This window comes from Esox lucius, chromosome 13 (assembly GCF_011004845.1).
Source record: "Esox lucius isolate fEsoLuc1 chromosome 13, fEsoLuc1.pri, whole genome shotgun sequence".
NCBI classification, from domain to species: domain Eukaryota; kingdom Metazoa; phylum Chordata; class Actinopteri; order Esociformes; family Esocidae; genus Esox; species Esox lucius.
The window spans coordinates 5,288,401-5,316,244 of NC_047581.1; the positions used below are offsets into that span (position 1 = coordinate 5,288,401).

The 27,844-nt window shown below is 39.4% G+C and overlaps 1 protein-coding gene across 1 annotated transcript in view; it reads right to left on the reverse strand.

Annotated features, from left to right (window-relative positions):
• The window catches only part of LOC105025383 (solute carrier family 12 member 2), a 33,036-nt gene extending 6,250 nt beyond the window's left edge, over positions 1-26,786 (reverse strand). The window contains exons 1-21 of the mRNA XM_010896013.3: positions 26,149-26,786; positions 20,913-21,044; positions 20,180-20,255; positions 15,767-15,862; positions 13,421-13,560; positions 13,218-13,328; positions 13,002-13,110; positions 12,687-12,814; positions 10,975-11,059; positions 10,696-10,847; positions 9,598-9,705; positions 9,091-9,214; positions 8,834-8,935; positions 8,499-8,654; positions 8,133-8,232; positions 7,614-7,725; positions 7,336-7,476; positions 6,792-6,898; positions 6,389-6,468; positions 4,024-4,164; positions 93-215 (exon numbers count right to left, since the gene is read on the reverse strand). Coding sequence (XP_010894315.1) covers positions 93-215; positions 4,024-4,164; positions 6,389-6,468; positions 6,792-6,898; positions 7,336-7,476; positions 7,614-7,725; positions 8,133-8,232; positions 8,499-8,654; positions 8,834-8,935; positions 9,091-9,214; positions 9,598-9,705; positions 10,696-10,847; positions 10,975-11,059; positions 12,687-12,814; positions 13,002-13,110; positions 13,218-13,328; positions 13,421-13,560; positions 15,767-15,862; positions 20,180-20,255; positions 20,913-21,044; positions 26,149-26,607 — 2,782 coding nt within the window. The 5' untranslated portion in view covers positions 26,608-26,786. The remainder of the gene's footprint in view (positions 1-92; positions 216-4,023; positions 4,165-6,388; positions 6,469-6,791; positions 6,899-7,335; positions 7,477-7,613; positions 7,726-8,132; positions 8,233-8,498; positions 8,655-8,833; positions 8,936-9,090; positions 9,215-9,597; positions 9,706-10,695; positions 10,848-10,974; positions 11,060-12,686; positions 12,815-13,001; positions 13,111-13,217; positions 13,329-13,420; positions 13,561-15,766; positions 15,863-20,179; positions 20,256-20,912; positions 21,045-26,148) is intronic.
• Between the last annotated feature and the right edge of the window lie 1,058 nt (positions 26,787-27,844).

Below are 27,844 nucleotides of genomic sequence, written 5' to 3' on the forward strand. Positions count from 1 at the left end.
GCATTTCTTATTAGATACACAGCCAATTTTAGTCCGTTTTTTGTTGTTGTTGAGTAACAATGTATTAACAGCACTGACTATCCATTGTTTACCTCCGTCGTCAAAAAGCCACCACACGTCCACCGTGCCTTTGCCCTGCTTCTTCTTAAACTGCTGGCTGGCTTCCAGTAGCCTCTGGTCTGTTAGGCTCAGTGGTTTGGCACTGCTCTTTGTCTCTGTGGAGCAATCACATCACAATGTTAATAACACAGACGGTCATTGACAGTGATGTTGTTAGCATTTCCCACAGGAAAACATGTCACACTTACAGTGGGGCAAAAAAGTATTTAGTCAGCCACCAATTGTGCAAGTTCTCCCACTTAAAAAGATGAGAGAGACCTGTAATTTTCATCATAGGTACACTTCAACTATGAGAGACAAAATGAGAAAAATTTCCAAACAAATAATGAATTGGTAAATTCCTCGGTAAAATAAGTATTTGGTCACCTACAAACAAGCAAGATGTCTGCCTCTCACAGACCTGTAACTTCTTCTTTAAGAGGCTCCTCTGTCCACCACTCGTTACCTGTATTAATGGCACCTGTTTGAACTTGTTATTAGTATAAAAGACACCTGTCCACAACCTCAAACAGTCACACTCCAAACTCCACTATGGCCAAGACCAAAGAGCATTCAAAGGACACCAGAAACAAAATTGTAGACCTGCACCAGGCTGGGAAGACTGAATCTGCAATAGGTAAGCAACTTGGTGTGAAGAAATCAACTGTGGGAGCAATTATAAGAAAATGGAAGACATACAAGACCACTGATAATCTCCCTCGATCCGGGGCTCCACGCAAGATCTCACCCCGTGGGGTCAAAATGATCACAAGAACGGTGAGCAAAAATCCCAGAACCTGCAGAGAGCTGGGACTAATGTAACAAAGGCTACCATCAGTAACACACTACGCCGCCAGGGACTCAAATCCTGAAGTGCCAGACGTGTCCCCCTGCTTAAGCCAGTACATGTCCAGGCCCGTCTGAGGTTTGCTAGAGAGCATTTGGATGGTACAGAAGAGGATTGGGAGAATGTCATATGGTCAGATGGAACCAAAATAGAACTTTTTGGTAAAAACTCAACTCGCTGTGTTTGGAGGAGAAAGAATGCTGAGTTGCATCCAAAGAACACCATACCTACTGCCAAACATCATGCTTTGGGACTGTTTATCTGCAAAGGGACTAGGATGACTGATCCGTGTAAAGGAAAGAATGAATGGCGCCATGTATCGTGAGATTTTGAGTGAAAACCTCCTTCCATCAGCAAGGGCATTGAAGATGAAACGTGGCTGGGTCTTTCAGCATGACAATGATCCCAATCACACCGCCCGGGCAACGAAGGAGTGGCTTCGTAAGAAGCATTTCAAGGTCCTGGAGTGGCCTAGCCAGTCACCAGATCTCAACCCCATAACATCACTGCTCTAGAGGAGATCTGCATGGAGGAAAATACCAGCAACAGTGTGTGAAAACCTTGTGAAGACTTACAGAAATGTTGGCCTCATTGCCAACAAAGGGTATATAACAAAGTATTGAAATTAACTTTTGTTATTGACTAAATACTTATTTTACATTTACCAATAAACTCATTAAAAATCCAACAATGTGATTCTCATTTTGTCTCTCATAGTTGAAGTGTACCTATGATCAAAATTACAGGCCTCTTTCATCTTTTTAAGTGGGAGAACTTGCACAATTGGTGGCTGACTAAATACTTTTTTGGCCCACTGTAGCTGCCAAGCTATCACTTGCTCGGGATGCATAGCAGTACACTAGGGAACATTAAACAGTTCATAAATAGTGGACATTAATTGCTTTGATTTGTATTTTTTTTGGACTAGACACTGTTATGGAAATTCTTGAACTAATGTACATTTGAAAATGTCTGCCTTTCTATAACCTGGTATGTACAGTGGGGAGAACAAGTATTTGATACACTGCCGATTTTGCAGGTTTCCCCACTTACAAAGCATGTAGAGGTCTGTAATTTTTATCACAGGTACTCTTCAACTTTGAATGACGGAATCTAAAAAAGAATCCTGAAAATCACATTGTATGCATTTTATTGCATGACATAAGTATTTGATACATCAGAAAAGCAGAACTTAATATTTGGTACAGAAACCTTTGTCTGCAATTACAGAGATCATACGTTTCCTGTAGTTCTTGACCAGGTTTGCACACACTGAAGCAGGGATTTTGGCCCACTCACATACAGACCTTCTCCAGATCCTTCAGGTTTCGGGGCTGTCGCTGGGCAATACAGATTTTCAGCTCCCACCAAAGATTTTCTATTGGGTTCAGGTCTGGAGACTGGCTAGGCCACTCCAGGACCTTGAGATGCTTCTTACTGAGCCACTCCTTTGTTGCCCTGGCTGTGTGTTGTTGTCATGCTGGAAGACCCAGCCACGACCCATCTTCAATGCTCTTACTGAGGGAAGGAGGTTGTTGGCCAAGATCTCGCGGTACATGGCCCCATCCGTCCTCCTCTCAATACGGTGCAGTCGTCCTGTCCCCTTTGCAGAAAAGCATCCCCAAAGAATGATTTTTCCACCTCTATGCTTCACGGTTGGGATGGTGTTCTTGGGGTTGTACTCATCCTTCTTCTTCCTCCAAACACGGCGAGTGGAGTTTAGACCAAAAAGCTCTATTTTTGTCTCATCAGACTACATAACCTTCTCCCATTCCTCTTCTGGATCATCCAGATGGTCATTGGCAAACTTCAGACGGGCCTGGACATGCGCTGGCTTGAGCAGGGGGACCTTGTGTGCGTTGCAGGATTTTAATCCATGACGGTGTAGTGTGTTACTAATGGTTTTCTTTGAGACTGTGGTCCCAGCTCTCTTCAGGTCATTGACCAGGTCCTGCCGTGTAGTTCTGGGCTGATCCCTCACCTTCCACATGATCATTGATGCCCCACGAGGTGAGATCTTGCATGGAGCCCCAGACCGAGGGAGATTGAACGTCATCTTGAACTTTTTCCATTTTCTAATAATCGCTCCATCAGTTGTTGCCTTCTCACCAAGCTGCTTGCCTATTGTCCTGTAGCCCATCCCAGCCTTGTGCAGGTCTACAATTGTATCCCTGATGTCCTTACAGAGCTCTCTGGTCTTGGCCATTGTTGAGAGGTTGGAGTCTGTTTGATTGAGTGTGTGGACAGGTGTCTTTTATACAGGTAACGAGTTTAAACAGGTGCAGTTAATACAGGTAATCAGTGGAGAACAGGAGGGCTTCTTAAAGAAAAATGAACAAGTCTGTGAGAGTATGAGAAAAATTACAGACCTCTACATGCTTTGTAAGTAGGAAAACCTGCAAAATCGGCAGTGTATCAAATACTTGTTATCACCACTGTAACTCTGGTTTTTGTTTGTGACACACATCTGTATAATATCATTAGGTACTCTGACCATCTGTTTTTCTGCCAAAAAATTTTGCCCTTGGGGGAAGTAGGGGCAATTGGCTCATTTGGGTAAAACCTATGTGACATAAGACAGCAGGGCAGTAACTTACCACACCCGTTTTAACTGTAATAAATATTGACTGTTCATGTATTTACATCAGAGAATCCTCAGAGGGATATTCTGTAAGCTTTTGACGCATCTCTGTATTTGCAAATAGACTTAATTTTGCCAAGAAACTTTAGTCTCTACTTACTCCTTTAAGAGTTCCTATCAATGGAATTACCATCACAACGCACATTTGGCCAACTTTACTGACTTTACCATTCTACTGTAAATGTTTGAATGATGTCTGAAGGAGCATTGACTTGGAGCATTGTCTTTAAGTATGCTTGCATCGGCTGACTGCTGAGAAAATTACTGCAACTTTTAGTTTTTCTGATTCTGGGCAAGTAGCAAAACAGCTTAGTTGCCTAAATATCTTGCCTCCTTAAGGGCTGTCTAGGAAACTGATGATTTATGTATTACAACAGTCTATGGTGCGCTGTTCCTACTCCTTCTAGTTCCTCTAATACATCAATGCAAATAGTACCTCTGAGAATAAGGGGGCTGTTTTGAGCACTTGTGATTTGGGATGGTGGACCATCCTCAGAATCTTTACCCCCCATGTTGATGGACACCACCGCATCCTTCATACCAGCATCCTTCTTCTCATGGGATGACAGAAGCTCATCTGGAGGAACGGCAATCAGACAATGCTTAAAGGACTGAGATAAGGTTCTTAAACAAAGAGTGGCAATCAGACAATGCTTAAAGGACTGGAGATTAGGTTCTTAAACAAACAGTGGCAATCAGACAATGCTTAAAGGGCTGGAGATAAGGTTCTTAAACAAACAGTGGCAATCAAACAATACTTAAAGGACTGGAAATAAGGTTCTTAAACAAACAGTGGCAATCAGACAATGCATAAAGGACTGGAGATTAGGTTCTTAAACAGTGGCAATCAGACAATGCTTAAAAGACTTGAGATAAGCTTCTTAAACTGCTTCTTAAACAAACAGTGGCAAACAGACAATGCTTAAAGGACTGAGATAAGCTTCTTAAGCTGATTCTTAAACAAACAGTGGCAATCAGACAATGCTTAAAGAAATGAGATAAGCTTCTTAAGCTGCTTCTTAAACAAACAGTGAACACAATCAGTTTGATTAAGCACACTTAAGTTAACAGTACTAAATTGTCCAAAATGGCACCCTATTCCCTAGCTAGTGCATTACTTTTGATTGGGAATCATAAGTCTCTGTTCCAAAGAAGTGTACTGTAGGCCAAGGGGCCGCTTAAGATGCACACTGCACTCTTTATTACTGTTAACAAAAGTGTGCTCAATCCATACATTTTATTCACTGTCAGTTTGAACTATTCAACTGGTTATCAACAGTTACTACATACATTGTTTTTACTCTTAATTATACACTCACTTAAAGGATCATTAGGAACACCATACTAATACTGTGTTTGACCCCCTTTCGCCTTCAGAACTGCCTTAATTCTACGTGGCATTGATTTAACAAGGTGCTGAAAGCATTCTTTAGAAATGTTGGCCCATATTGATAGGAAAGCATCTTGCAGTTGATGGAGATTTGTGGGATGCACATCCAGGGCACGAAGCTCCGGTTCCACCACATCCCAAAGATGCTCTATTGGGTTGAGATCTGGTGACTGTGGGGGCCATTTCAGTACAGTGAACTCATTGTCATGTTCAAGAAACCAATTTGAAATGATTCGAGCTTTGTGACATGGTGCATTATCCTGCTGGAAGTAGCCATCAGAGGATGGGTACATGGTGGTCATAAAGGGATGGACATGGTCAGAAACAATGCTCAGGTAGGCCATGGCATTTAAACGATGCCCAATTGGCACTAAGAGGCCTAAAGTGTGCCAAGAAAATATCCCCCACACCATTACACCACCACCACCAGCCTGCAAAGTGGTAACAAGGCATGATGGATCCATGTTCTCATTCTGTTTAAGCCAAATTCTGACTCTACCATCTGAATGTCTCAACAGAAATCGAGACTCATCAGACCAGGCAACATTCTTCCAGTCTTCAACTGTCCAATTTTGGTGAGCTTGTGAAAATTGTAGCCTCTTTTTCCTATTTGTAGTGGAGGTGAGTGGTACCCGGTGGGGTCTTCTGCTGTTGTAGCCCATCCCCCTCAAGGTTGTGCGTGTTGTGGCTTCACAAATGCTTTGCTGCATACCTCGGTTGTAACGAGTGGTTATTTCAGTCAAAGTTGCTCTTCTATCAGCTTGAATCAGTTGGCCCATTCTCCTCTGGCCTCTAGCATCAACAAGGCATTTTCGCCCACAGGACTGCCGCATACTGGATGTTTTTCCCTTTTCACACCATTCTTAGTAAACCCTAGAAATGGTTGTGCGTGAAAATCCCAGTAACTGAGCAGAATGTGAAATACACAGACTGGCCCGTCTGGCACTAACAAACATGCCACGCTCAAAATTGCTTAAATCACCTTTCTTTCCCATTCTGACATTCAGTTTGGAGTTCAGGAGATTGTCTTGACCAGGACCAAACCCCTAAATGCATTGAAGCAACTGCCATGTGATTGGTTGATTAGATAATTGCATTCATGAGAAATTGAACAGGTGTTCCTAATAATCCTTAAGGTGAGTGTACATCACCATTGTTTGCGGAAAAATTTAATTGCCCATGAGCTTAGGTCATGTGGGTTTGATTCCCATATGGGGGCCAGTATGGAAATATGTGTACTCACTACTCATATGAGAGCTCCGTCTAAAAATTATATTTAACTAGCCCAATCCAGCTTTTTACCAAAACAGTGGTAGGGAAAATGTTGAAACAGCTGATAGGAAAGTTCCATTGTTTTGTGAGACATAAGTGAATTTGATGTGTCAACCACAGGGACATAGGAATACTTCACCTGGGTCTTGAATATGTGAGACATCAAGACCCTCCTGTAGTCTGATGAGGACAACACCATGCTGCAAGTCAAAGGCATCGCTGAAAAACAACCACGCGATGAGTTAATGACGTGGGACAACTTTTAACAGGGGATGTATTTTGGAATGTATATTTTAAAGAATACATTTATATTTTACCATACATAAAATACATATTTTAACCAGAAAAGGATTTACATTGTGACTTGTCAAGAAAATGTGGTGTACAGTAAGAAGTTGCCTGATCTTCCAGAATAATAGCTAATAATAGACTTTTTATGTTAGGTGGATCCTGAAAAATATTCAATTTTCCTTTAGGGTAAAATGTGGGGAGTGGAACCTGAGCCTAGATCTGTTCCTATGGGTCATATTGAATATACTTACTGAATAATGTTGATATACATTTCTACATCTTTCATCTCGCCATCACTCCAGTTGTTCTTAAAGCCCATCACCAGAGTGTTGGGTTTCAAACGTCCCAAACCTGTGGCCTTAAAGACACAAATACATGTTTTTAAAATATGGTAGATGGATTGTCATGCTGAAGGGAGTCTATGGGCCAAGAGAAACAGGCCACACAGAAATTCAACACATCTGGTTTTCCAGATCATTTAAACCAAAATCCTACATACACCTTTCTAGGAACAGGTTTGCTTACACCTATCCAATATCAATGTTAGACAGTGATTGCCCTGAAGTCAAAGAAAGAAAGGTAGTTCTCAAGAGCTTCTATTTCTTTCTATTCTATCTATACTTCTATTGTTCTTGCAACAATGTGACCATAGATTGCTCAAAATTTAAACCTTCTCAAAAAGTCTAATTCATATTAAAAAGAAGTGCCTACTCAAAATAATGTGACATTTCGGTAATCTAATGATGGTCCTCAGATTCCACAAGACTAAAATGTTGTAAACGGCTAAATAATCACCTGCAAAAGGTACTGGGCTCCATGTCTCAGGTCTTCAGCAAACACAGGGGTGTAGAAAGCCTTGATGCGGTTCTTCATCAGCCAGCGTTGGTAGCGGGCATGATCAAGAGACATCTCCTTGAAGTTTGGCCGACGGGAAGCCTTAGGACAATCAAAACAATCCAAGCTAAAGATAGGACTAAGGTGTGTACTTTAAGATGTGTACAGTATATCTATGTACAAAGACTCTTTTGTAGTTGATAGCGCTTAGTATCTCTGCAGCTGGCACTGACACATACGGTGCGAACGTGGCCGCACACCATGAGGCCCACATCCTTGGTGAATGCGTTCACCAGATGCAGTAAAGCCGGCCGGGCGTTGGGGTATCCAGTCATTACCAGACACTGGGGTCTGTGGGAGACATTGGATTTATATTTAGAGTAATAATAAGGGCCCTGATTGTAAACACTGAATAATGTTCTATCCGTGTTGTTCAGTCCATATTACAACACATACATGAGTTTATTTCATTAATGCACAGCATGGTGCTGCTAGTGGTTGACAACATACAGGGACATAAAACAAACTGCATAGTGGACATCTAGAGCTTCAAAATCTATTTCAGATACCTTTGGATGATTTGAATGAACATGGGGAGCACCAAATGCTAATAGCAGTGTCTGGACTTGGATGCTAAATGCTAGGAAAGCATGGTTGGCTGTCCTACTTGGTCTATACACTGCTCGCTGGGTAAGGCTTACAACATGCCATTTGGTAAATTGGGTGGACAATTTTTTTAGGTACTGCTGCAGTGCTACCTGAAATTTTTGATGTGGTCCTCTACGCCCGTTAAAAGGAGGCTGTGTGTCAGGGCCTGGTTATAAATCAGAGCTTGAGTTGAGGAGCCCCAGTTAACATCTGCAATAAAATAAAACAGAAATATATATATATATTTTAAAATATATAAAACATTAGAGTCAAATAAGAGATTAGAGAACATAAGAGACAAACATTAAACAGAAGTGCAACAACAGTTGACATGAAAGGTATAATGCAGTGAAAATGCATTTAGTTCTTATTATATCTCTATGATTAATGAGAGTGGTTTTACAGCCAAGTGAGATTGGCCATAGCGTTCTGTTCCAGATAAACTCTAATACAATGTGATAACAAGAACTGTTTACCTGGTTTCTTATAGCTGACATAAACATAGAGTGCCAAGACTATGATATTGGTCATAAGAGCAGCCCACCAGTTTACAACAAACATGACAGCACAACACAGCACCGCTCCGGCAAGTGAGACCCACTTATTGTAATATCTGAAACTGGGGCGCCACCCTGTGTACGAGAGAGAGAGCATACATTTAAAAAACTGACAAATTAATCAAAGTATTGACAACATACAGATTGCTAAAACCGTTGTGTTTGTTCTTAAACTGGTCATATTAGTATGTATGAGCAAGACAAGTAAAGCCAATGTTTTTAACAGATTTATAACAGGTGTATAAAATCCTTACCTGGGGAGTTGGCCAGAGACGCATGGAACACAGAGAAATTGATCAATGCGTATGAGGCCAGGAAGAAATTTGAAATGATGGGGGCGATGACATTTAGCTCCGCTAAGGGGAAACAACACAAATTAAGAAATAAATACACTGACTCTTGAATGACAGGGGGAAGACTTTAATTGCATACCCAATTAAAGTCTTAACAGGTTGACTTGGACACTATCATTTCTATTGACTATAACATAGTATTCTCAATCAAAACCTACCAATGAGAATGAAGGCCAGACCAATACAGAAGGTAAGAACATAACCCCGAAGAGGTTCATTGTTCTTTCCATATCCCTTGGCAAAGACATGGAGACCTGGGTAGATGTTATCCTTGCACAAAGCCTAAACAGCCACACATACACCTTTAGATTGATACCAAATCAAACCATAGAATGGAAGGAATAACATTTGATTAAACTGACCAGACAAGCTGTATCTCATTGACATTTAAATGTATACAGTATATACAGCAATACACGTCTAAGAGGCAGTTAGAAGTAAAGATTAAGATTTAACGGAAAGTTCACCCACTTTTATGTGGCCTTATTTTAATTCTATGTTTGCACCTGATTCTTAAAACTTTTTCTTTGTCACACATCCTTGTTCTAACTAATATTCCCCATTCAGCATGTCTGGACTTCATCTGTTTCTGGGACACCAGCCTTGAAGTAGAACTATTTCCAAAAAATTGGAACCGCAATAAATACTGAAAGAAGAATCCTTACCTGGAAGACTTTTGGGGCGCTGACGAGAGAGGCCAGGGCAGAGGACAACGTGGCTGAGAAAATACCAGCAGTAATCAGAGGTCCAAACGCAGACACCAAACTCATAACCTAGCAGACAAATCAGAAATTATTTCACTAGTCTGCACTTTCACAGACGTTCTGTCTTAAACTATCATGTTAAACTACAGTTATGGATATCATTTATATTTAAAGCAATAAACAAGTTTAATGTTAAAGAGGGGTGTAAACGTTATAGTAGGGGCTTTTAACCTTTCGTGGTACAGTTGAATGGAAAAAGCCTAGGAAATTAATGACAAAACATCTCATTGTATACAAGCATGTAAGAAAAGATAAGTAGAGCTGGCGCTAACCAAGACCACTCTGTACTGGGCATAATGTGTATTTACTAAAATCAATAACAGCAAGGTGTATTGTTCTTATCTGGCTGTTGTGCAGACTAGTTGACAACTGCCTTTGTCAGTGATGCCATGTAAGTGCACTGAGCTTTGGTACTGGGCAGCCCTGTGCCTCCTGCCTGTGATATCAGTGTCACAGAGAGGGTGGGTGCCTATGCTGAGGGGTGGCTGTCAATGGTCTCATTCAATGCCTGACCCGGAGAAAGCCTTGTGACTCACAACACAGGCATTGTTATCCCAGCTCCCCATTGTTAACCGCTAGCTAACCGTGCGAGCCCCTGCATCTATTGTCAAAAAAGGAAAGCAGAAAGGAGAATAGTGTTGATAGGAAAAGGCAGTTTCTGAACTGTGAGAATCATTATTTGCAGTTGACATGGGTTACCAACAATAACCGGTATATATTGGTTTAACAATTGTTTAAATTCTCAGTATTGGAAAAATGTGATCTGAGTACATTGTAGACAAGCATTGATCTACAGTAGATCACCCTCAACCCAACTTAAACCAGAGCCAATACATCTGCTTCAACCAGTAGTTAGAAAGATAATCAGAATGGGGTTGGAGGGTATATGTAGTGAGAAAATTTAAGCTGGCAATTTGGCAAAAAGTTGATGTTAATTATTTAGGTGTCTATTAATGTTCATGTCAAATATTGTTTCCATGTATTACAGGTGTGACATACTTGGAAATCGTTCATCAGCCCGAACTTGCAGCCACCTTCCTTACAAATGGAGAAGTCATAACCAAGTGTGCAGGCAGCATCTGTACAGTTCAAGTCGCCAACACTAGAGGTGTCATTTGGATCACCAGTGGCATCTCTAAGAATGCAAGATCCTGTAAAAAAAGATTATGCAAATACTGACTTAAATATTAAATAAACTAATTGTGGAATTTGAAATAATTGTATTCAGTGTACCCATGCACTGTAACTTCACATTAACTTTATAAAGAGGAGGATTACCAGTAGAAACAGTCACTGCCACATAACTAATTCCTGTTATTAAGATGGCCAAAAGAGTTCCCTTTGGAATGGCTGACTGAGGATCCTAGCGAGACAAAATGACACAGTTTTGTTTTTGAGAATACATAATAACACATCTCCATTACAACATATATTTTGTAGTTGCACACATGACTGTTGTATATGCAGGGTTGGGTAGGTTACTTTTTAAATGTAATCCGTTACAGTTACAAGTTACCTGTCCACATTTGTGATCAGTAACTAAACTTTTTGATTACGAAAACTCAGTAACATAATCTGATTACTTTGAGATTACTTTCATATTAAGTGGCATTACAAAACAAATAGGAACAACCTATAACCAATTGAACACCTTTTGCGGGATCAATATTAGAGTTTGCATAGCTGACCAAAAACGGATTTTGCATTTTACCTTATGGGTTATCTATAGTGCCTTTGGAAAGGGTTTCTAAACTATTGCTTTCTACTTCAATATGATTCGGCTACATCTCTAGATGTCTGTCAGATATTCAGTCACTCCAAATAATCCAGTAACATTCGATCTTCCGGAATCTGACTTTTTCTCTTAATGTAACCCAAAATCTAAGGACGTGTTAGCCTATTCTGTTATTTGTGTTTTATTCATGTTTTTAATTGCTTCAAAACGTTTTTGAAAAATAAATGGCAGTTTCTCGAAAATGGTATTGACGTTGTTGTATATACAAATCAAGATATCCGTAGCTTTTCGCTCATACACTAAATCTGCAGTAGTCTGATATTTTGCTCCACAACCACAAACATTGTCAAAACGTTGCAGAAAGCCCAGGTACGCGATCTGCACGTTTGCAATCGTGAACACCCTCACAAAAATAAGTTTTAGCGGCGCGAACGTAACCTGCGATTATTAGGACCACAAGCGATGGATTTTCAAAACGCAAATGAAAGAAAAAAACGTAGATTATACACCTGCACTCCTTAAAGTAAATGTCGTCAGCCATAACCAGTGAACACAATTTTCTGAGATGCAAAGATGAATCACATGGCCTACCTGTATGGTTGAGGTGGCTGCGTCAAAGGCAAATATCATGATAAATGCCATATAATGTTTTATCTTGAAGGAAGCTCCATGTTAAAGCTATTTATAAATGGTTGCCTAATCTTCTAAACGATCCTGTCTGGGTTGTTCAGTGCAACTCGTCCTGGCTGTGTTGTTCGGTGCATTTGACAAATACACAAATATACTTTGAAACTTGAAAAAGATATAACACCAGGTAGGCCTATCATTGTTCTGAGAAAGATCCGTGGAGTAGATTTTATATGGGTCTGCTAATATTATCGTAGATATACTCCGTTTTTACCAACAAATGTTATTTTGATTGGAATTCATTAAAAAAAATTCATTAAAAAATAATCTAACATGCAAGGTGTCATCATTAATTTGCGCACCAATTATTTTTCAATTGAAGTAATCCAAAAGTAATCATATTTTTTATAAAGTGTCTGTAATGGGATTACAATATTTTAGTCCATAAAGTAAAGGATTACAGTTACTGTTTTTTTTTTTTTTGTAATTACATATAATCCGTTAGTCCCCAACTCTGGTTGTATGCATAATTTCTGGGCATTACATTAACAAAGGCCTAATAGTTAATAAGTACATAAAATAAAAGTTTTGGAGTGTAGTATTTCTTTAAGAGAAGCCAAGGCCCTACTGTAAGGTCTCCTGAGATGTTGGCACCTGCCAGGATGCCTGTTGCAGCCGGGAAGAAGATTGCAAACATAGAAAAGAATGTCTCCCCGTCTCTGAAATCTGGACTCATGTTCTCCATCATGATAGCCGCTTCACATAAAACAAAACAAAGGTATGACAACTTTGTCGTTATGCAACACGTCATTACATATTTAATACTACCCTGGGTGTCAGTCTATTTTTATGGAATTGTTAAATACCTCTACACTTTTTTTTCAAGCAGAATTTGTACTTGGAATTGGAATATGGAAATTAAAAGTAAAATGATCAGACTAACCTTTGTAGCCAAAAAAGCCTTTGGGCTCTTTTGACTCCATTGGTATGACAGTTCCAATAAAATAGTTGAAAATGGCAGCCAAAAGAATGACCAATAACACAATCTGGGCCTGGAAGGTGAAAGTTGGTTGTTTGTATCAATAAATGACTCTGCCAGAGAATACATATGGGGGCACAACAGCAAAAGTATATAAATAAATGGTTTTGTTGGCTTTACCTTTGCCTCCCACTCCATGCCTGCCACGGAGATGCCTAGCAAGAGGATGACTGTGAGTGTGCCCACTATTCGGACGTCATTAAGCTCATCTGTCATAAGGGCATCCACGTCCTGTCAAGAAAGGCTTTTAATGTTGTTGTCTACGTGAAATTTACATGAGCCAGTAAAATATGTTCACTATACAATTTATGAATGTTCCTTACATTGAGCATCTCAACAACAGTTTCCGCAAAGCCCACAACATACATGGCTACGGCCACAGCATTAGCAAAGGCAAAGATGAGACCAATGGAGCCACCAAATTCAGGACCCAAACTTCTTGATATGAGGTAATAAGCTCCACCTGAGAGAATATGAAGAATTATGGGACAGACCAGAAAAACACAGGGCCATAATTAAATTAAGGACGTGTTTAAGACTCAGTAAAGACCTATTTTTTATTTTAAGTTCCCTATATTCAGAATTTTCAATATCTAAACAAATCAAATTTTCTATAATCCAAATGAAAAAAAGCTCTAAAGAAACAACACATAACAACAATAGTTTGGCAACTATGGTATAAAAATAACAATAATTATAATAACAACTGAATAATTAAAAAAAATTCAGTAACAGCACACTTTACTGTACTGTAAAACTACATACAGAGGCTCTCAAAAGTATTCACCCTCTTCACATTTTATTGTGTTACAACGTGATATCAAAATGGATTTAATCAGACGTTTTCACCATGTTCTTAACACAAAAAGTGCAAAGTTAGAATTCAAATTAGCAAATTCTTCAAAATGAATTACAAATAGAAAACAGAAAATCATTTTGCATTATTCACCCCCTTTGCCATGAATGAGCTGTGGTGCAACCAACTGTCTTTAGTTGTATGGAGTTTTGAATAATGAAGATGAAGGAACATTCCAAAATAAGCTTTTTCAAAAATACCAATCAGGAATAGGATTATAAAACATTTCCAAGTCGTTGACTACCGGAGCACAGTTATGTCCACAATTAAGGCATGGAAAGAATATGGCACAACTGTGAATCTATCTAGAACAGGCCACCCACAGTATCCAGACAAGAGAAGCACCAAGAGGCCTATGACAATTTTTAAGGACATACAGTCTTTCATGGCTGAGGTTGGAGACACTGTGCATACTGCAATTGCCCAAGTGTGTCACAAGTGTTGTTTATTGGAGAGTGGCATTCTTTGCCAGAATGCACTCGGAGAATGGAAGACGTGGACTGATGAGACCAAAATTTAGCTATTTGGCCTGAACGCTACACATTATGTTTGGCGCAACAAACACTTTGAAGGAGATACAGACTTCAGTGGCTTGAAGTGTAGTAATGGTGGCAACGGTCAATGAAATCAAGAGGTTTGCATATAACTGGTCAGTATTGAAGCAGGCAAGAAAGAACACATTTCACAAAAAGTACCATTTGAAAACAAGAAAGTGAACCAGCTGCGATGTGTGAAAAGGATTTGCTGTATTAGGCTTTTGTTGGCTAAAGCTCTAAGCATTATGTGGGGTGCAAACCTAACACTGCACAAGCCTTAACACACAACATCCCTGCAGTGAAGTATGGGGGTGGCAGAATCATGCAGAAGGATGCTTCTCATCAAAAATGGGCATCTTGTTAAAATATAAGGAACAATTTAAGGAAAGAGACTGCAAAACAACCTGCTTCAGTCCACTAAAACCCTGAAGTTTAAGTGGACATTCACCTATTAGCAGGACAATGGTCCCAAGCACAAGGCCAAGGCCCAGTCAACACTGCTATAAACTTATCAAAAGACTTAAAGCTGTTATTGTAACAAAAACTGGATCAAGCAAATATTAATGTGTGAGAGTATCATACCTATGCGAGCACCATATTTCAGTTACACATTTTCCCAACATAAAACAACTGTCACCATTCAATAACTGAATAAAATATCAAACACAATCAAAATGTTCATGTAAAATGTTTTGATCAGTAAATGGGCAGAATTCTTCAGAGGTTTGAAAACTTTGGCAATATACAGGATACTGTGGCTCGTCAACTCTAGTAGCGCATGGCACCGGCCCAACAAGAATGTGCTGCCAGAGGAGGTTCAGGACCATGGACAACGTGCCCACCAGGAGCTGCAGGAAGAAGGCAACTGGTGGGGCCAGCCCCTCTCCTGCCGCCTGTCATTGGGACCAGTTGCGGCGACTATAAAGAGGGGCAGGAACTCCCAGAGGGTAAGCTCAGTTTCCCTATACTAATGGTCTGTATGTCTCTCACACATAGACTAAAGACAATGATGAGGCGTATTCATGTGAGCTGCCCACTGAGCCCAAAGGTAATGCCAGACGCTACTAGAGAAGCCGACTGCGCCAAACAATATTTGTACCTAACAATTGAGGATAGGCTTTTTTTATGTGTCAAATATGACAAATCATTACATCCTACAATCTCTTTTTATGTGTCAAATATGACAAATCATTACTTCCTACAACCTACTTTATTTGAGGTTGCTAGAGAAATCCATACAGTATACTACCATTTCATCAGGCATAACGTTTTATTACCTCCTCGAACAAACCCATTGGTTGCTATTGCTGAAGTTGAGAGTCCAGTGATGGTTGTTACAACAGTTGCCATTAGAATAATAACACATGTCAGACCTGTTAAAAAAGAAGTGCAAATTACTTTATATTACATATTTTCCTCATTCTCACATGTCAGTAGCAATTCTTTTTTTTAAAAACCTAAGTAGAACATTTCTTGGTCAATGAGTTCTGATAATATCAATCCTAAAAATAACAATAATAATATAACTTCAAGCATATACAACTCTGTTTCCAAAAAAGTTGTGCTACTATGTAAAATGTAAAGCAAAGAAGAATGCAATGACCTGCAAATCATTTATCCCTATATTGAATTGAAAATCGTACAAAGACAGCATACAGTTAGGTCTGGGAAATAATTAGACACCTACCTATGTTTTGTTATTTTGGCTGTTTACCTAAATATATTCAAGTTGCAGTAAAATAATGAAAATGGCTTAAAATGCAGTCTCTCAGCTTTAATTTGAGGGTCTTCACATCCAAATTGGAAGAAGGGTTTAGGAATTACAGCTCTTTAATATATAGCCCCCCCTTTTTCAAGGGATCAAAGGTAATTGGACAATTGACTCAAAAGCTGTTTCATGGACAGGCATGGGCTATTCCTTCATTATTTCTTGAGTTGATTCCAGGTGTGGCATTTGCATTTGGAAGCTGTTGTTGTGAACCCACAACATGCGGTCAAAGGAGCTCTCAATGCAAGTGAAGGCTGCAAAAAACTAATTCCATCAGAGAGATAGCAGGATCATTAAGAGTGGCCAAGTCAACAGTTTGGTACATTCTGAGAAAAAAAGAATGCACTGTTGAGCTCTGCAACACAAAAAGGCCTGGACCTTCACAGAAGACAACACTGGTGGATGATCGTAGGATCCTTTCCATGGTAAACAAAAACCCCTTCACAACATCCAGCCAATTGAAGAACACTCTCCAGGAGGTAGGCATATCATTATCCAAGTCTACCATGAAGAATTCACAACAGCAAATACAGAAGGTTCACAACAAGGTGCAAACCATTCATAAGCCTCAAGAATAGAAAGGCCAGATTAGAATTTGTTAAAAAACATCTAAAGAAAAGTCAGCCGAGTTCTGGAACAGCATTCTATAGACAGATGAAACTAAGAACAACCTGTACCAGAATAATGGGAATAAGTAAGTATGGAGAAGGCTTGGAAAGGCTCATGATCCGTAGCATACCACATCATCAGTAAAACACGGTGGCACTCGGTCACTACTGTTTAGAAGACAGAAGAAGTCAGATTAATTCTGATGTATATAGGTATATATTGTCTGCTCAGATTCAGCCAAATTCAGAGACGTTGATTGGACAGTGCTTCACTTTACAGATGGACACTGACACAAAACATAGAGCAAAAGCAACCCAGGAGCTTCTCAAGGCAAAGAAGTGGAATATTCTGCAATAACCAAGACAATCACCTGATCTCAACCCAATCAAGCATGCATTTCACTTGCTGAAGACAAAACTAATGGCAGAAAGACCCACGAACAAACAACAACTCAAGACAGCTGCAGTAAAGGCCTGGCAAAGCACAACAAAGGAGGAAAACCAGCATTTGGTGATGTCCATGCATTCCAGACTTCAAGCAGTCATTGCCTGCAAATTATTCTCAAAAGTATAAAAGATTTACATTTTATTTACGATTGTGTTAATTTGTCCAATAAAAATTGAGTCTTTGAAATAAGGGGACTGTGTATAAAAATGGGTGTAATTCCAAATTGTTTCATACAATATTTTGTTCAACCTCTTGAACTAAAGCTTAAAGTCTGCACTTCAATTGCATCTCGGTTGCTTCATTATAAATCCATTGTGGTGGCCTACAGAGACAAAATTAAGAAAATTGTGTCAGTGTCCAAATATTTCCGGAACTAACTGTATCAAATGTTGAACCTGAGAAATATTATTGTTTCTTAGAAAATACATGCACACTTTGAATTTAATGCTAGCAACACATTTAAAAAAAAGCTGGGACAAGGGAAATAAAAGACTAGAAATGTGCAATGCTAAAACTAAACCTGGTGGAATATCACACAATAATTAGTTCAATTGGCAACAGGTCAGTAACATGATTGGGAATTGGATAATTCCTAGAGTGGATGGGTCTGTCAGAAGTGAGATTGGGGCGGGGTTCACCACTCTGTGAAAGACTGTGAGGGCAAAAAATGACACAAATCAAGAATAACATTTCTGCAGTAAACACAAAAAAATGTAGGTACTAAACAAGAACAGTTCTGTACTTATAGGTACACTTTTGAAGAATGTTTCTTCAAAGGTACAATTCTGGTCTTTATGGGGACCTTTTGACAAACAGAAATGGTACAGAGTGAATAAAAAAAAAGAATGAACACATTTGTAACATTTCACCCCTGAGGGCAGGGGCTGCATTGGATACTGCAGCATTGAAAACGTATGTAGGTAATTTGCTGGTACAATTTGATACGGTAAAAAAATGGACTGGCACTAAAGGGTACATAATTGTCTCTCAAATAGGTACCCCCCAGCGACAAGCATTTGTACCCTTTTAATTACACACCAGTACTTCTATTTCTGAGTGTGAAATCATTGCATGGGCTCAGGAACACTTCTGAAAACCACTGTCTGCACTGCCTACATAGTCTACAAATGCAAGTTAAAATACTACCATGCAAAGAAGAAACCATACATCATACATAAATGCCAGCGCCTTCTCTGGGCCCAAGCCCATTTTAGATGGACTGAGGTGAAGTGGAAAACTGTCTGACAAATCAAAGTTTGAGATCATTTTCGGGAATCATGGCTTGTTATCAGCGTACATATGCTACCATCCAGACAACATATTTTTCAGGGAAGGTCCTGTTTGTTTCACCAGGAAAATGCCAAACCACATTCTGCACATATTACAACAGCATGGCTATGTAGTAAAAGAGTCCACACTATGAGATGACAAATACAGCAAAAGAGACCCCGATCTGTTGAGCAGCTGCCATCCTATATCAAGCAAGAATGGGACAACATTCCACTTTCAAAAGTACAGCAATTTGTCTCCTCCCTTCCCAAATGTTTACATAATATTGGTAAAAGAAGAGGTGATGCAACACAGTGGTAAACATGACACTGTCCCAACTTTTTTTAAACGTGTTGCTGTCATCAAATTTAAAATGGGCATTATTTTTCCAAAAACATATACAGTAAGGAAAAAAAATATTTGATCCTCTGCTGATTTTGTACATTTGCCCACTGACAAAGAAATTATCAGTCTATCATTTTAATGGCACATTTATTTGAACAGTGAGAGACAGAAAAACAACAAAAAAATGCTGGAAAATGAACTCAACTTGCTGTGTTTGGAGGAGGAGGAATGCTGCCTATGACCCCAAGAACACCATCACCACCGTCAAACATGGAGGTGGAAACAATCTGCTTTGGGGGTGTTTTTCTGCTAAGGGGACAGGACAACTTCACCGCATCAAAGGGACGATGGACGGGGCCATGTACCGTCAAATCTTGGATGAGAACCTCCTTCCCTCATCCAGGGCATTGAAAATGGGTCGTGGATGGGTATTCCAGCATGACAATGACCCAAAACACACGGCCAAGGCAACAAAGGAGTGGCTCAAGAAGAAGCACATTAAGGTCCTGGAGTGGCCTAACCAGTCTCCAGACCTTAATCCCATAGTAAATCTGTGGAGGAAGCTGAAGGTTCAAGTTGCCAAACGGCAACCTTGAAACCTTAATGAATTTGAGAAGATCTGCAAAGATGAGTGGGACAAAATCCCTTCTGAGATGTGTGCCAGCCTGGTGGCCAACTACAAGAAACATCTGACATCTGATTGTCAACAAGGGTTTTGCCACCTAGAACTAAGTCATGTTTTGCAGAGGGGTCGAATATTTATTTCACTCATTAAAATGCAAATCAATTCATAAAATGTTTGACATGCGTTTTTCTGGATTTATTTTCTGTTATTCTGTCTCTCAACGTTCAAATAAACATACCATTAAAATTATAGACTGATCATTTCTGTGTCCGTGGGCAAACGTACAAAATCAGCAGGGGATCAAATATTTTATTCCTCACTGTAATATCTCAGTTTCTACATTTGATATGGTGTCTTTGTACTATTTTCAATTATATATAGGGATAAATGATCATTGCATTCTGTTTTTATTTGCATTTTATCCTGCATCACAACTTTTTTGGAAACAGGGTTGTAATTTAGGATTAGGTGGAGATCTCACTACACGACCAATATAATGGTCTGAAATAAGTAAACTCACACTATCCGGGGCACTGAGTGATGCAAAATGAATATGACTGAAGCTAAAACAATTACATGTGGTCTGACAGTAAATACTTAATAGAACATAAGTCATTGCCTGCATACCGATGCCGGCTTGTCCCACGATCCATGACATGCGAATGAAGAGCATGACACCCCAGATGTTCAACATGCAACGCACCTGAAGTCACACACAGTGGACAAAGTTCATGTAATGGATAGTATTTTTTTTTTCTTATTAATGAATCAGCTTTTGTTGATGAAAAGGCAAATGAAGACAAACTATGTTTGACCTCTCTTTACCTTTGAAATAGCTTGTTACCAAATCTTGTAACCAACAATATTTAGGTTCTTAGAAAATGTATAAAAAATATATCAAACTGTCAATGCCTTGATTGCATTTGTGTGCACATCCTTTATAATGGTGGTTGTAACTGTGTTGATATTTAAGCAATAAAATTCCCAATCATGTACAAATGTCACCTGACATCAGCTGAGGTGATTCTGATTAGCTCTAAATAAAATATGTTCCTATGGGATTTCACTGTTGAAAGGTTACTTTATGTATTTTTCATAATTGTTTTGAGAAACTATCCATTAGTTTTTCTGTTGATTATTGTTGGTTACAAGAGCGTGTAGACTTTTGATATACATCCTAATAGCATTATAGCAATATGGGACCTCAGGGATGTGTGGTATATAGCAAAAAAAGTGCTGTATCAATCTGTGTTTCATTATGTCTAACAAAAACCCTAAGCCATGGCATATTGGCTAAATACCACATCCTCTTGAGAACCAAAACAGTTAAGGCCCTAGAGCCAGTACTGGCCTCACTAACCAGGACACCTTTGACCCAGCCAAATTTGACAGTTCCTCCCTTCGCTTGGTCCTTCGTTCCCTCTTTAGCTGCAGCCTCCTCGGCAATAGTAGACTCCTCCCCAATAGGAAAGCCATCTTCGTCCAGGGGTTCCTGGCAACCCCACACATAACATTACAAATATTAATGGTGTGTACTACTGGACTGATACCAAAGGAACCCAATTGTTTATACATTAATTTACCTAATTCAGCAGACTTTGGTGTCTAAAGTGACTTACAGTAGTGAATGCCTACATTTCCATAGGGCCCCTGCTGTGGGAATCAAACACACTACCCTGGAATTGCAAGAATCATGCTCTTTAAACTGAGCTATACCAAACCTCACATTCTAAATATTTAGGCTATACAAGATAGTGATGGACAATTCTCAAATCCACATCCATTAATGCAGGCTTGTTAACAATAATTTGTTATTTGGTTTGTAATTTAGTGATTTGCCCTGAGACATAAACCTGCTGTAGGAACAATTCTATAAAAAAATTTAACTGTACAATATAGCACAATACATTCAAATTCAACTTCTGTTGGTGATGATATCAGATCATATTACTCTTGGGAAGTTTTCCATTCCACTGCAAATAGAAATCTCACGTCTGACACAAAGATATGCTTCTTGGATGTGTAACTTAGTGTATATCAGCCAGGGGGCAAGACAAACTAATTAATTTATTCTGTCATGCATTACAATTACCAGCCCCCTTCACAACAGAGACATGAGTGATCCTGCGTGTATGATAGCAGGGTTGCAGTGTGTCAAAGGCTGGAACACTGGGCCATTGAGTATGGGGGGAAGGAAGAAGAAACCACGGCTGCATTGTTGCTTGATGGCTGCAAAGTCTGTCAGTTGCCACAGTCGACTGGTGATCAGGGTGTAGGCATGGTCAGAGACAGCATTGTCTGAGCAAATTGAGTGGGTTGTGTCACTGACATCATGCTATCCATTCAAATGAAAGAAACAGAGAAGAAATGTCTCTCAGGTGGGAGGGAATGCTGTGATTATGACAGACAAGGTCACTTCAGCGGAGCATGCACTCTTTGAAAGAAAGAGTTCTGAAAGGAACACGGCACTGGCGCCAACGGGCACGCTTTGTTCTGTCTTTATGACACCCATTACCAATTAGCTGGTGGGTATGTGTCGCCCAATGCATATACATATATATATATAGTAAAGGAACAGCATCTTGGGTGCCCAAAGGTGTTCTTATTTTATGTTCCCAGCCTGCGTAACCCAAGTGGAATACTTTGGCAGCATATAGAACTGTCAATCCGTTGTAACCTACTGAAGTTATGTCAGACTATGCTGTTTCCAAGCTCTTGACTATTGGCACTGACTGAGAAATGGATTCCCCAATAAAATACTGCTACTCCAGCTGCTATGAGTTTTCCCACAGACAACGCTGTCTGGTGGTCATGGTAGCAGAAGATTATACATTTTTTCTAAATGTACATTTGTTCTCTTCCCCCTTGCTCATCTCTTTGCCTGTTTTTAAATCAAATTTGTCAATGTCCCTTGTGAATTTAAGCTTAATTTTGTTCTCATCTATTGTCCACCTGGTGCCCTTGGAGACTTTCTCAAAGAGCTTGACACCTCAATAACATCCTTACCTACTCATATTAATTATTTCTTTCCAACTCTATTTTTCACTCCTCTCCACTTGTGACCTCACCATTTCCCTGTTCTCTCCCACTCATAAGACCAGCAATTATCTTTACTCCTCCTTGAAGATGGACAGAGAGTAGGAGCTAAAGCAGTGATCAGTTACCAGTCTCCATCTCTATGAGGACTGGGCTTGGCACCTCAAACCTCTGGAAACCTCTGAAATCTTACCTTTCCAAAGAGCATGTAAGGTCCACAGCTCTCTACATGTCACTCCCACCTCCCTCATCATTGCCTTCATGAACTAATGATTGCAATATTTATTATTATTATATTGTTCCTTCACTTTCTTCAAGTTAATTCTGCTGAAAGCTACTTCATTGTGTAAGGTGTACTTACCAATACTAGGTAATGTATGTAACTGTCCATTTGTCCAAACATTGTGTTGTGTTGTAGACTTTTTTTTGCCATCAATCTACACACAACACTCCATGATGATGAAGTGAAACAATTTTTTTTTTATTATTCTTTCAGTTTCAGATACATTGCCATGATGCTTCAAATCTTTGATCATCCCTGAGATGTGTAAAACTTGATTGGTCCACCTATTTAGAAAGGTAAATACTTGTCTATGTCAGGTCCCACACTTTATAGTGCTGGTCAGAGTAAAACACAAAGAACTCTCCGTAGACCTCCAAGATAGAATTGTGTTTTGTCATACAGTACAGGCAAAAATGTGGACACACCTACTCATTCAAGGGTATTTCATAATTTTTTTCACAATGTGGAATAATAAAGACATCAAAACTATGAAACAACTACATGTTGTACCCAAAAAAGTGTTAAACAAATCCTAATAACTATTTTATAGTTATATTTAAAAATCTGGAGCTTGCCATGGCTACTCTAACAGTGCTTCAGAGTTTATTTGCAGAGATGGGAGAACCTGGCAGAGGGACAATAATTTCTTCAGCATTCTATCTATTAGGCAGTTTTGGTAGAGGTGCTAGTCAAAAGCCACTCCTGAGTAAAAGGAATATGAAATGCTAACTGAAGGATTCTCAGAGCATGAAGAAAGATATTATCTGGTCTGATAAGAACAAAATCGAACATTTAGGCCTGAATACCAAGTGATACATCAGGACAAAACAAGTTCCCGCTCATCACCTGGTAATAGAATTCCTACAGTGAAGCAACGTAGTGGAAGTTTCATGTTTGATGATGATTCTGAGTGGCAGGGACTGGTAAGAATGTCTGCTCAGAATGTCTGTGATGTCTACTAAAGGCCCTCCTTGAAAGTACTGAATAAAGGGTCAGAATATTTAAGTATTACTCCATTTCCAAAAAAGTCGGGATGCTACGTAAAATGCATATAAAAACAGAACGCAAAGATGTGCAAATATTTTATCCCTATATTTAATTGACATTCATACAAAGACAACATATCAAATATTGAAACTGAAAATGTTTATTGTTTTTGGAAAACGACATGCCTATTTTGTTTTTATGCCAGCAACACGTTTCAAAAAAGTTGGGACAGGGGCATGTTCACCACTGTGTTGCATCACCTCTTTCAACAGCACTCAGTAAGAGGTGGGGGACTGAGGAGACCGATTGCTGTAGTTTTGCACCAAATGTTTTCAATGCACGACAGGTCTGGACTGCAGGCAGGTCAGTTTAGCACCCAGACTCTTACTACAGAGCCATGCTGTTGTAATATATGCAGAATGTGGTTGGGCATTGTCCTGCTGTAATAAGAAAGGCCATCCCTGAAAAAGACATCTTCTAAGTGACAGCATATGTTGCTCCAAAACCTGTATACAATGGATATAAAAAGTCTACACACCACTGTTAAAATGCCAGGTTTTTGTGATGTAAAAGAATTAGACAAAGATAAATCACGTCAGAACTTTTTCCACTTTTAATGTGACCTATAATGTGAATGATTCAATTGAAAAACAAACTGAAATCTTCGAAGGGGAAAAATGAAAAATAAAAACCTTACAATAACCTGGTTGCATAAGTGTGTACACCCTCTTATAACTGGAGATGTGGCTGTGTTCAGAATTAACCAATCACATTCAAACTCATGTTAAATAGAAGTCATTACACACCTGCCATCATTTAAAGTGACTCTGATTAATCACAAATAAAGTTCAGCTGTTCTAGTAGGATTTTCCTCACATTTTCTTAGTTGCATCTCAGAGCAAAAGCCATGATCCACAGAGAGCTTCCAAAACATCAGAGGAATCTCACTGTTGAAAGATATCAGTCAGGAGAAGGGTACAAAAGAATTGCCAAAGCATTAAATATACCATGGAACACATTGAAGACCGTCATCATCAAGTGGAGAAAATATGGCACAACCGAGACATTACCAAGAACTGGACATCCCTCCAAAATTGATGAAAAGACGAGAAGAAAAGGAGAGGTCAGGGAGGCTTCCAAGAGGCCTACAGCAACATTAAAGGAACTGCAGGAATTTCTGGCAAGTACTGGCTGTGTGCTATATGTGACAACAATCTCCCGTATTCTTCATATGAATGGGCTATGGCAAGACGAAAGCCTTTTCTTACAAAGAAAAACATCCAAGCCTGGCTGAAGTTTGCAAAAACAAACATCAAGTCTCCCATAAGCATGTGGGGAAATGCGACCTACTGTGTTCATAGACAATGGTTTTCGGAAGATCACGGCCACCCAATACTGGTTTTTCGGCCTTGTCTTTTGCATACAGAGATTTCTCCAGATTCTCTGAATCTTTTAATGATATGATGCACCATAGAAGATGAGATCACCAAACTCTTTGCAATTTTCCATTGAGAAAAGTATATCTTTAATTGTTGCAATATTAGCCCGCGCAGTCTTTCAGAGACCATCCCCATGGTCACTTCTAACAGACCCATCCTCTCTGGAACCTTTTAATACCCAATCATGTTACTGACCTGTGGCCAATTGACCAGATTAGTTGTGTGATATATCACCAGGTGTTTTTTGGCATTAATCAACAATCTTTCATTGCCTCTGTCACAACTTTTTTTAAACCTGTTGCTGGCTTCAAATTCAAAGTGGGCCTATATTTTTTCAAGAATCAATAACATTTCTCAGTTTCAACATTTGATATGTTGTCTTTGTACCACTTTCAATTAAATATAGGGATAAATGATTTGCACATCATTATATTCTGTTTTTATTTACATTTTACCCATTTTACCCAAAACGAGGTTGTAAATGGGATATTTCAGGTTTTTATTTTCAATAAATTGGCAAACGTGTTTTTGTTTTGTCATGGAGTATTGTGTGTACTCTAGACTGATATATAAAAAAAACACAATCAATTACAAATCAAGTCTATATTACAGCTAAATGTTGAGAATGTCTAAATATTCTCTGAAGGATCTGTACACCAATAGAACACGTTGTGTTTCATGTTTGATTCCTTCGATGTAACAATTTAAATATGCTGTAAACACTGGTTTTACAATTAAAAGCTAGATGTATGTTATTTGTAGATGGAGGCGGACCGGGCAATATCCTCACCAGTTGGGTAAGTAGCATTGCAGTGACTCGTCAAAACAACCCACTGTAGAAGCTTACGTACCTTGTCAAGTTCATCGTGGAGCTCCGAAAGACTTGGCCGTATCAACTTTTCTCCTAGAGGCCCTTCTGTTTGTCGGTAGAAATCAATATTTGGAACAGCATCAATGGTGTTGTGGCCAAATGTTCGCAAATAATAAGTATTTGAATGGGTATCCGAAATGTTGGTATGACCGCTTGCAGAGGAACGATGACTGCCAGTGCTTCTGACAGTGTCACCATTCTGAGCCACATCAGATGCTTCTGTCCCTTCAACAAACTTGACCACGCTAAATCTCCCTTTTGACTCCTCTCCACCTGCCGGCACTTTACTGCCTGTTGTTCCCACAGTTCCATCAGTCCCCGCGGCAATACGCTCTCCAGATGTGGCGGGTCCTAACTCCGTTACCTCCGTCACCTGAAACCTGGTTTGCCCAGAACCCGGAGTCTTGAGAGCAGGTTTCTGACCGGAAGGTGAGGACATGTCAACTGAGAAGTGCTAACTGTATTATAAAATGTATAGCAGAATTTATTTTTTAAAAGTACCATTTAAATTCCTTCATCAAAAAACATATACATCTCAAGACTAAAGCCAAAGTTTGGGAATCCCGGTTTACTCTCTTCTGAACTACAACAGTTGTGATGCCCCGAGTGTGGGGCTAATGTTCTGAGTAACAAGCAACTCTGATAACGTCACCCTCTAACACGAGGTGTATAAAACCCGAGGGAGCATCAGGCCACGGGGCACTATGGCCTTACGTAATTGTGTGCGCTTTTCAACAGCCACCCATTGCACGCTTTTTAGATTTTCATTCATAGTCTAAGTCCGTCAACTAGTTAAAGCAACAAAAACAAGTAAATAACAAGTATCATGACAAAAGGCCTGTGCAGACAACTTCATTTTATTGATTTTTAATAATTAGGTAAATATTTGATAACTTAATTAATTAGGGCATGGATCTGTTCCATAACAAAATGTAACCAATAAAACACCTGCAATACACTGGTTGTTTTTGGAGTGTGCATGTGTGTGCGTATGTATGTATGTTTGTGTGTGTGTGTGGGGGGGGGGGTGTTAAACAAAGGAATCTTTGCCCCACACTCAAATACTTGTGTATTCATATTCAGACCCTAGTCAATGGAACACAATGTTGTCAGTATTTCAACCAGATTAGCATAGTGAACAACAGCATTCTTTCACTGTCTGGTACTTGATGCTTGTGACAACTAAAAGCTATCTATACAATGATTCTGTATAAAAACGTAAGATATCCATTAAGATTCATCTAAAAGTAAAGGGGCAAGTGACAATAATATATTTCAGAAACAAGGAACCAGATGTTGTTCTAAGGCCAATTAATACAACCCTTATACCCTGTAATATTGGTCAGTAACCACTGATTGAATGAGGTGACTAACACAGTTATAACAATAAGATCTTTTTTCTTTTCTTTATTTAGTAATGTTAAAAACAGTAGACATAGTAGGAGTGAAAGACAATACGTTAAAAACAACAGTCTAGGATGAATTAATAATATCAGTGTCACGTTCTGGCACAACGGCCTTCTGTGTCAGTGAATCCAATGCCCTCTGTCCCTCATATGGATCCCAGACACCTGTTTTTCTTGTCATTACCCTACCAGGTGTTCCTGATCACTGTCCCTATTTTAGTTCCATCTCTCCCAGTGTGCCTTGTCAGTCTTTGGGCCCGTCCCATGTGT